Genomic DNA, 10598 nt, shown 5'->3' on the forward strand with positions numbered 1-10598 from the left:
CCTCCTCCGGTCCCCCTCGAAGCTGCCCCTCCTAATTCCATAGGGATAGGGGCAGGAGGGCTGGGAAGTGGAAACGACAGGGCCTGATCCGAACGCCCGCGGGCAGCCAGCAGATTGTCGAGACGGATAGCCAAGTCAATGAGCTCATCCAGTGTGCAGGTGGTGTCCCGACATGCCAGCTCCCTGCGGACGTCCTCCCTGAGACTGCATCTGAAATGATCGACCAAGGCCCTGTCGTTCCATCCTGCTCCTGCGGCCAAGGTCCTGAACTCCAGAGCGAAGTCCTGTGCGCTCCTCGTCTCCTGACGCAGGTGGAACAGCCGTTCACCCGCCGCCCGACCCTCTGGTGGATGGTCAAAAACAGCTCGGAATCGGCGGGTGAACTCTGGGTAATTATCCCTCGCCGAGTCCGGACCATTCCACACTGCGTTGGCCCACTTGAGGGCTCGCCCAGTCAAGCAGGAGACGAGGGCGCTCACACTCTCCTCTCCAGAGGGAGCAGGACGCACGGTAGCCAGGTATAGTTCCAGTTGAAGGAGGAAACCCTGGCACCCAGCCGCCGTTCCGTCATACTCCCGTGGGAGTGTCAACCGAAGAGCCCCGGAGCCCGATGTGGTCGCAGGAACAGGAGGTGCTGGAGAAGGGGGTGCTAGCGATGATGTGGGAAGACCACTCCTCTCCCATCGATCCATCCTCTCCATCATTTGGTCCATGGCAGAACCAATCCGATGAAGCACGCTGGTGTGGTGGAGGACTCTCTCCTCCATCGATGGGAGAGGAGACGCGGCTGCTCCTGCTGATTCCATGGCCGGTGCGGGATTCTGTCACGTAATATCAAGGTGGGTGGAATCAGGCGCAGAGAGCAGGTTACAGTGAGTCGATAGTTTTTTATTCTCCGGAAACCAAACACGGTCAACCCAAATATACAGGGTGAAATAATCCAACACAGGATCAAAATATTATCGGAGAAAATAACACACACGTATTAACCCAAAATACATGAATCCAAAACAATCCCGCACAAAACAAGGGCGGGACAACCTACTACATATAAGGACGTCAATAAACTAAAATACACACAGGTGAAACTAATAAGACAAAACCAACAGACAAACGAAAAAGGGATCGGTGGTGGCTAGTAGGACGGTGACGACGACCGCCGAGCACCGCCCGAACAGGCAGGAGAGCCAACCTCGGCGGAAGTCGTGACAGTACCCCCCCCCTGACGCGCGGCCCCCGCAGCGCGCCGCCACCGTCCTCGAGGACGACCCGGAGGACGAGGTGCTGGGCGATCCGGGTGGAGGCGGTGGAAATCTCTCAGGAGAGAAGGGTCCAAAATATCCCTCACCGGAACCCAGCATCTCTCCTCCGGACCGTACCCCTCCCAGTCCACGAGGTACTGTAGGCCCCCCACCCGGCGTCTCGAATCCAGAATGCCCCGAACTGTGTACGCCGGGGACCCCTCGATGTCCAGGGGGGGCGGAGGGACCTCAGGCACCTCACCTTCTTGCAGGGGACCAGCCACCACCGGCCTGAGGAGAGACACATGAAACGAGGGGTTAATACGGTAATACCTAGGAAGTTGTAACCTGTAACACACCTCGTTTATTCTCCTCAGGACTTTGAACGGCCCCACACACTGCGGCCCCAGCTTCCGACAGGGCAGGCGGAGGGACAGGTTTCGGGTCGAGAGCCAGACCCTGTCCCCCGGTGCAAACACGGGGGCCTCACTGCGGTGCTGGTCAGCGCTCCTCTTCTGCCGTTCGCCCGCTAACCGTAGTGAGTCCTGAACGGCCTTCCAGGTGTCCTTGGAGCGCTGTACCCATTCCTCCACCGCAGGAGCCTCGGTCTGGCTCTGATGCCATGGGGCCAGGACCGGCTGGTAACCTAACACACACTCAAAAGGAGACAAGTTAGTTGAGGAGTGGCGTTGGGAGTTCTGAGCTAGTTCAGCCCAGGGAACATACCTTGCCCACTCACCAGGCCGGTCCCGGCAATAGGACCGCAGAAACCTGCCCACATCTTGGTTTACGCGCTCCACCTGCCCATTACTCTCGGGGTGAAAACCTGAGGTTAAGCTGACCGAGACCCCCAGTCTCTCCATAAACGCCCTCCATACTCTGGACGTGAATTGGGGACCCCGATCAGAAACGATGTCCTCAGGCACCCCATAGTGCCGGAAGACATGGGTAAACAAGGCCTCAGCAGTCTGCAGGGCCGTAGGGAGACCGGGCAACGGGATGAGACGACAGGACTTAGAAAACCGGTCCACAACGACCAGGATCGTAGTACTTCCCTGGGACGGGGGAAGGTCGGTAAGAAAGTCCACCGATAAGTGTGTCCACGGCCGTTGTGGAACGGGGAGGGGTTGTAATTTCCCTCTAGGCAGGTGCCGAGGAGCCTTGCTCTGAGCACACACTGAGCAGGAGGAGACATAAAATCTCACGTCTTTAGCTAGCGTGGGCCACCAGTATCTCCCTCTCAGACTCCGCACTGTCCTCTCGATGCCAGGATGACCCGAGGAGGGGAGAGTATGAGCCCACCGAATCAGCTTGTCCCGGACCCCCCTCGGTACGTACTGAGTTCCCACTGGACAGTTGGGGGGGGCCGGCTCTGACCGTGAGGCCTCCTCTATCTCCGCGTCCACCTCCCATACCACCGGTGCCACGAGACATGACGGTGAAATGATGGGAGCTGGCTCAACGGGCCGCTCCTCGGTATCATAGAGGCGGGACAGCGCGTCGGCTTTGGTGTTTTGGGAGCCTGGCCGGTATGAGAGGGTAAACCGGAACCTGGTAAAAAACATGGCCCATCTAGCCTGACGTGGATTTAGTCTCTTCGCTGCCCGGATATACTCGAGGTTACGATGGTCAGTCCAGATGAGAAAGGGGTGTTTAGCCCCCTCAAGCCAATGTCTCCACACCTTCAGAGCCTTGACTACAGCTAACAACTCCCGGTCCCCCACATCATAGTTTCGCTCCGCTGGGCTGAGCTTGCTCGAAAAGAAAGCACAAGGGCGAAGCTTGGGTGGCACGCCCGAGCGTTGGGACAGCACGGCTCCGACCCCAGCCTCGGACGCATCCACCTCCACTATGAACGCTAAAGAGGGGTCCGGATGCGCCAACACGGGCGCATTGGTGAACAGCTCCTTCAAACGAGTGAATGCTCTGCCCGCCTCTGCTGACCAGCGCAAGCGCACCGGTCCTCCCTTCAGCAGCGAGGTGATGGGAGCAGCCACCTGACCAAAACCCCGGATAAACCTCCGGTAGTAATTGGCAAACCCTAAAAACCGCTGCACCTCTTTCACCGTGGTCGGAGTCGGCCAATTACGCACGGCTGTAACGCGGTCATCCTCCATCACCACCCCAGAGGTGGAAATACGATATCCCAGGAAGGAAACGGACTGCTTGAAAAACTCACATTTCTCCGCCTTGCAATACAGGTCATGCTCCAGCAGTCGCCCAAGTACCTTACGCACCAGAGACACATGCGCCGCGTGTGTGGCAGAATAGATCAAGATGTCATCGATGTACACTACCACTCCCTGCCCGAGCAGGTCTCGGAGAATTTCGTCTACGAAGGATTGGAAGACGGCTGGAGCATTCTTCAACCCGTATGGCATGACGCGGTACTCATAATGACCAGATGTAGTACTAAATGCAGTTTTCCACTCATCTCCTCCCCGGATACGCACCAGATTATACGCGCTCCTCAGGTCCAGTTTTGTGAAGAAGCGCGCCCCGTGAAATGATTCCACCGCCGTAGCGATGAGAGGTAGTGGGTAACTAAACCCCACTGTGATGGAATTTAGACCTCTATAATCAATGCACGGACGCAGACCTCCATCCTTCTTCTTCACAAAAAAGAAGCTTGAGGAGACGAATGATGCGGAGGGCCGAATGTACCCCTGTCTCAGCGATTCAGCAACGTATGTTTCCATCGCTACCGTCTCCTCCTGGGACAATGGATACACGTGACTCCTAGGAAGTGCAGCGTTCTCCAGAAGGTTTATCACGCAGTCCTCTCGACGATGAGGTGGTAATTGGGTCGCCTTCCTTTTACTGAAGGCGATAGCCAAATCGGCATATTCAGAGGGAATGCGCACGGTGGAGACTTGGTCTGGACTCTCCACCGTAGTCGCACCAACGGCAACTCCTCTACACCTACCTGAACACTCCTCTGACCACCCCTTAAGAGCCCCCTGTCGCCAGGAAATCACCGGATTGTGTTGAGCTAACCAGGGAACCCCCAACACCACTGGAAACGCAGGTGAATCTATAAGGAACAGACTAATCTGCTCCTTATGATCCCCCTGCGTTACCATGTCCAGTGGCACCGTAGCCTCCCTAATCACTCCTGACCCTAATGGTCGGCTATCTAAGGAGTGCACGGGGAAGGGTTGGTCTAACGACACCAGGGGAATCCCTAGCCTTAACGCAAGCCCACGATCCATGAAATTCCCAGCTGCGCCTGAATCGACTAGCGCCTTATGCTGTAGAGAGGGAAAAAACCCAGGGAAAGAAGTCAATACATACACATGACCGACAGGAGGCTCTGGGTGAGTCTGGTGCTTACTCACCTGGGGTGATCGAGCAGTGCTCCGCCTGCCATCCCGACTCCCAGACGAGTTCCTCCAGCACCGGTCTGACGTGTGCCCTCGTCGACCACAACTGGTGCAGGAGGACACTCCTCCTCCGGTCCCCCTCGAAGCTGCCCCTCCTAATTCCATAGGGATAGGGGCAGGAGGGCTGGGAAGTGGAAACGACAGGGCCTGATCCGAACGCCCGCGGGCAGCCAGCAGATTGTCGAGACGGATAGCCAAGTCAATGAGCTCATCCAGTGTGCAGGTGGTGTCCCGACATGCCAGCTCCCTGCGGACGTCCTCCCTGAGACTGCATCTGAAATGATCGACCAAGGCCCTGTCGTTCCATCCTGCTCCTGCGGCCAAGGTCCTGAACTCCAGAGCGAAGTCCTGTGCGCTCCTCGTCTCCTGACGCAGGTGGAACAGCCGTTCACCCGCCGCCCGACCCTCTGGTGGATGGTCAAAAACAGCTCGGAATCGGCGGGTGAACTCTGGGTAATTATCCCTCGCCGAGTCCGGACCATTCCACACTGCGTTGGCCCACTTGAGGGCTCGCCCAGTCAAGCAGGAGACGAGGGCGCTCACACTCTCCTCTCCAGAGGGAGCAGGACGCACGGTAGCCAGGTATAGTTCCAGTTGAAGGAGGAAACCCTGGCACCCAGCCGCCGTTCCGTCATACTCCCGTGGGAGTGTCAACCGAAGAGCCCCGGAGCCCGATGTGGTCGCAGGAACAGGAGGTGCTGGAGAAGGGGGTGCTAGCGATGATGTGGGAAGACCACTCCTCTCCCATCGATCCATCCTCTCCATCATTTGGTCCATGGCAGAACCAATCCGATGAAGCACGCTGGTGTGGTGGAGGACTCTCTCCTCCATCGATGGGAGAGGAGACGCGGCTGCTCCTGCTGATTCCATGGCCGGTGCGGGATTCTGTCACGTAATATCAAGGTGGGTGGAATCAGGCGCAGAGAGCAGGTTACAGTGAGTCGATAGTTTTTTATTCTCCGGAAACCAAACACGGTCAACCCAAATATACAGGGTGAAATAATCCAACACAGGATCAAAATATTATCGGAGAAAATAACACACACGTATTAACCCAAAATACATGAATCCAAAACAATCCCGCACAAAACAAGGGCGGGACAACCTACTACATATAAGGACGTCAATAAACTAAAATACACACAGGTGAAACTAATAAGACAAAACCAACAGACAAACGAAAAAGGGATCGGTGGTGGCTAGTAGGACGGTGACGACGACCGCCGAGCACCGCCCGAACAGGCAGGAGAGCCAACCTCGGCGGAAGTCGTGACAGGTTGGATGGGGAGTGTTGCTGCACAGCTATTTTTAGATCTCTCCAGAGATGTTTAAAATCTTGGCTCTGAATGGGCCACTCAATGATATTCACAGACTTGTCCCAAAGCCACTCTGGCATTGTCTTGGCTGTGTGCTTAGGGTCATTGTCCTGTTGGAAGGTGAACCTTCACACCAGTCTGATGTCCCGAGTGCTCTGGAGCAGATTTTCATCAAGGATCTCTCTGTACTTTGCTCCATTCATCTTTCCCTCGATCCTGACTAGTCTTCCAGTCCCTGCTGCTGAAAAACATCCCCAAAGCATGATGCTGCCACCACCATGCTTCACCGTAGGGATAGTATTGGCCAGGTGATGAGCGGTGCCTGATTTCCACCAGATGTGATGCTTGGCATTCAAGACAAAGAGTTCCATCTTGGTTTCATCAGACCAGAGAATCTTGTTTCTCAAGGTCTGAGAGTCCCTTAGGTGCCTTTTGTCAAACTTCAAGTAGGCTGTCATGTGCCTTTTACTGAGGAGTGGCTTCCGTCTGGCCACTCTACTGTAAAGGTCTGATTGGTGAAGTCCTGCAGAGATGGTTGTCCTTCTAGAAGGTACTCCCATCTCCACAGACGAACTCTGGAGCTCTGTCAGAGTGACCATCGGGATCTTGGTCACCTCCCTAACCAAGGTCCTTCTCCCCTGATTGCTCAGTTTGGTCAGGCGACCAGCTCTAGGAAGAGTCTTGGTAGTTCCACACTTCTTCCATTTAAGAATGATGGAGGCCACTGTGTTCTTGGAGACCTTCAATGATGCAGACATTTTTGGTACCCTTCCCGAGCTCTGTGCCTCAACACAAGGATGCACCTGAGCTCAATTCTCATAACAAAGGGTCGGAATACTTATGTAAATAAGGTACCTGTTTTTCATTTTTAATACATTTGCAAACATTTCTAAAAACCTGTTTTCACTTCATCATTATGGGGTATTGCGTGTAGATTGATGAGGGTAAAAAATAATTGTATCCATTTTAGAATAAAGCTGTAACGTAACAAAAAGTGAACGGGTCTGAATACTTTCCGAATGCATTGTAAATGATAGAGCCAAAAGAAGGAAGCTTGTACAGAACCCAAATATTCCAAAACATGCCACCTGTTTACAACAAGGCACTTAAGTAATACTGCAAAAAAATGTGACAAAGAAATTAACTTTGTCCTGAATACAAAGCATTATGTTTGGGGCAAATCCAACACAACACATCGCTGAGTACCACTCTTCATATTTTCAAGCATGGTGGTGGCTGCATCATGTTATGGGTATGCTTGTCATTGGCAATGACTAGGGAGTTTTTTTAGGATGAAAAGAGACGTAAAACAGCTATAAGCACAGGCAAAATCCTAGAGGAAAACCTGGTTCAATCTACTTTCCAACACTGGGAGATGAATTCACCTTTCAGCAGGACAATAACCTAAACACAAGGCCAAATGTACACTGGAGTTGCTTACCAAGATGAGATTCAATGTTGCTGAGTGGCATAGTTACAGTTTTGACTTAAATCGGCTTGACAATCTATGGCAAGACTTGATAATGCCTGTCTAGCAATAATCAACAATCAACTTGACAGAGTTTGAAGAATTTAAAAAATAATAATGAGAAAATATTGTACAATCCAGGTGTGCAAATCTCAGAAACTTACCCAAAAAGACACAGCTTTATTCGCTGGCATAGGTGTTTCGACAAGGTATTGAATCATGGGTGTGAATTCTTATGTAAATTAGATAGTTTTGTATTTCATTTTCATTAAATGTGAAAACATTTCTAAAAACATGCTTTCACTTTGTCATTATGGGGTATTGTGTGTAGATGTATAAACCATTTTGAACTCATGCTGTAAGACAACAAAAAATGGAAGAAGTCATGGGGTATGAATACTTTCTGAAGGCACTGAATGATGTTACAAATCATACACAATTTTAAAATGACTGCTTAACCAGAAATGACAGTCTTTCTACAATAATGAATTCCCCCAAGTCAAATAAGTAAACATGTAAAGTATGGGTGCTACCTACAATGTAAACCACTATAGGCATTGGTTGAATAAAAACTGTGGGGAATCGTTTGTTTCAAACAAGGTTTTTTTAAAGCAGTTGAATCAGCGGTACCAATGCTGTTCATACCTGGAGCATACTCCACATACCTGGTTCACACTGGGATGAGATGATCAAGATCTACCATCTACGGCTGTGTCAGGAGCCCAGATGGCATTTCCACTGATAGAGATTTACAGTTATCTAGGATCTATGGGACAGGTGAAGAACATGTTTTTTTTTCCTCCTCTATGTTGGATCCACTTTTTGTCTAGCTCCTGTGATGTTGTTGTTCTTGCAAGAATAAGGCTGCATTGTTGGTGCCACTTTATTTATATTACCATATCCACCACACAATTTTTGTTCATAGGAAGAAGAACATTTGCAACAGTTACTTGACAATTGTAAAATTCACAAAATAAGTAATCAACTAAAAAGTACATGTAATCAGGGATGTAGTGGAGGGTACATGAACGTAAATGCAGTTTATGCATCTTTTTATTTGTGAAATAGCGTTTAGGCTTAACTCACCTTTTTATTTTGTTAATGATCATTTACCCACTTATTACTGCATTTCTAGCATTGATCAAATGTTCTAATCGAGTTCTAATCATGCCTGCTTCTGCGAATTAGTGGAATCATGAATGATTTAGACATGCTCATTATATTCACTTTCTCCCCAGATTTACCTTGTTAGCAGCACATTTATAGAGCTCACCAGCCCGGAAATAAGTTACCTCTGGTTCGTTCAGGGCCCTCACCTCCTCCCTGTAGGCTGTCTCTTCATTGTTGGTAATTAGTCCTACTACTGTTGTGTCGTCTGCAGACTTGATGATTGAGTTGGAGGCATGCGTGGCTACGCAGTCATGGGTGAACAAGGAATACAGGAGGGGGCTGAGCATGTATCCTTGTGGGGTCCCATTGTTGAGGATAAGCGAAGTGGGATGTTGTTTCCTACCTTCACCACCTGGTGGCGGCCCTATGAGCTTGGAGAGTACTACGATGTTGAATGCTGAGCTATAGTCAATGAACACCATTCTTACATATGTATTCCTCTTGTCCAGATAGGATAGGGCAGTGTGCAGTACGACGCCGATTGCATCTGTGGATCTATTGGGGCGGTAAGCAAATTGAAGTGGGTCTAGGGTGTCAGGTAAGGTATGATATGATCCTTAACTAGCCTCTCAAAGCACTTCATGATGACAGAAGTGAGTGCTATGGGGCAATAGTCATTTAGTTCAGTTACCGTACTTTCTTGGGTATGGGAACAATTGTGGACATCTTGAAGCATGTGGGGACAGCAGACTGGGATAGGGAGAGGTTGAATTTGTCCGTAATCACTCCGGCCAGCTGGTCTGCGCAAGCTCTGAGGAAGCGTCTAGGGATGCCGCCTGGGCTGACATCCTTGCAAGGGTTAACATGCTTAAACGTCTTACTCACGTTGGCCATGGAGAAGGTAGCCCACAGTCCTTGGTAGCGAGCCACGTCGGTGGCAATGTGTTATCATCAAAGCGGGCGAAGAAGGTGTTTAGCTTGTCCGGAAGCAAGGCGTAGGTGACCTGGCTGGTTTTCCCTTTGTAGTCTGTGATTTTCTGTAGACCCTGCCACATACATCTAGTGTCTGAGCAGTTGAATTGCAACTCCACCTTGTCTCTATACTGACGTTTTGCCTGTTTGATTGCCTTACGGAGGGAATAACTACACTGTTTGTATTCAGCCATGTTCCCAGTCACCTTGCCATGGGTAAATGCGATGGTTTGCTCTTTCCGTTTTACGCGAATGCTGCAATATATCTACGTTTTCTGGTTAGGGTAGGTTTTAATAATCAGAGTTGGTGCAACGCCTCCTATACACTTCCTAATAAACTCAGTCACCATATCAGTGTATTATCCTATGTTATTCTTGAAGACTACCCGGAACATATCCCAGTCCGCTTGATCAAATCAGTCTTGAAGCGTGGATTCTGATTGATCAGGTCAGCGTTGAATAGTCCTTAACAAGGGTACTTTCTGTTTGAGTTTCTGCCTGTAGGAAGGGAGGATCAACATGGAGTCGTGATCAGATTTGCCGAAGGGAGGGCGGGGGAGGGCCTTGTAGGCATCCCGGAAGTTGGAGTAGCAGTGGTCGAGTGTTTTAGCAGCTCGAGTCCTACAGGCAATGTGTTGATAGAACTACGGTAGCATTTCTCCACAAATTTGCTTTGTTAAAATCACCAGCTACAATAAATGCGCCTCGGGATATGTGGTTTCCATTTTGCATAAAGTCCAGTGTTCTTTGAAGGCCATCGTGGTATTGGCTTGAGGGGGAATATACACGGCTGTGACTATAACCAAAGAGAATTCTCTTGGAAGGTAATACGGTCGGCATTTGATTGTGAGGTATTCTCGGTTGGGTGAACAAAAGAACTTGAGTTCCTGTATGTTATCACAATCACATGAGTAGATAATCATGAAAAATATACCACTGCCTTTCTTCTTCCCGGAGAGATATTTATTCCTGTCTGCACGATGAAATGAGAACCCAACTGGCTGTACGGACCCACACAGTATATCCCAAGAGAGCCATTGTTCCGTGAAACAGAGTATCTTACAATCCCTGATGTCTCTCTGGAAGGAAATCATCGCCCTGAGCTTGT

General features: G+C 50.5%; 1 protein-coding gene across 1 annotated transcript in view; it reads right to left on the reverse strand.

Moving 5' to 3' along the window:
• The window catches only part of LOC139389499 (E3 ubiquitin-protein ligase NEURL3-like), a 36774-nt gene extending 27362 nt beyond the window's left edge, over positions 1-9412 (reverse strand). The window contains exon 1 of the mRNA XM_071136324.1: positions 9215-9412. Coding sequence (XP_070992425.1) covers positions 9215-9412 — 198 coding nt within the window. The remainder of the gene's footprint in view (positions 1-9214) is intronic.
• Positions 9413-10598: the final 1186 nt, after the last annotated feature.

The sequence above is a fragment of the Oncorhynchus clarkii genome, chromosome 30 (assembly GCF_045791955.1).
Source record: "Oncorhynchus clarkii lewisi isolate Uvic-CL-2024 chromosome 30, UVic_Ocla_1.0, whole genome shotgun sequence".
In the NCBI taxonomy this organism is placed as follows: Eukaryota; Metazoa; Chordata; class Actinopteri; order Salmoniformes; family Salmonidae; genus Oncorhynchus; species Oncorhynchus clarkii.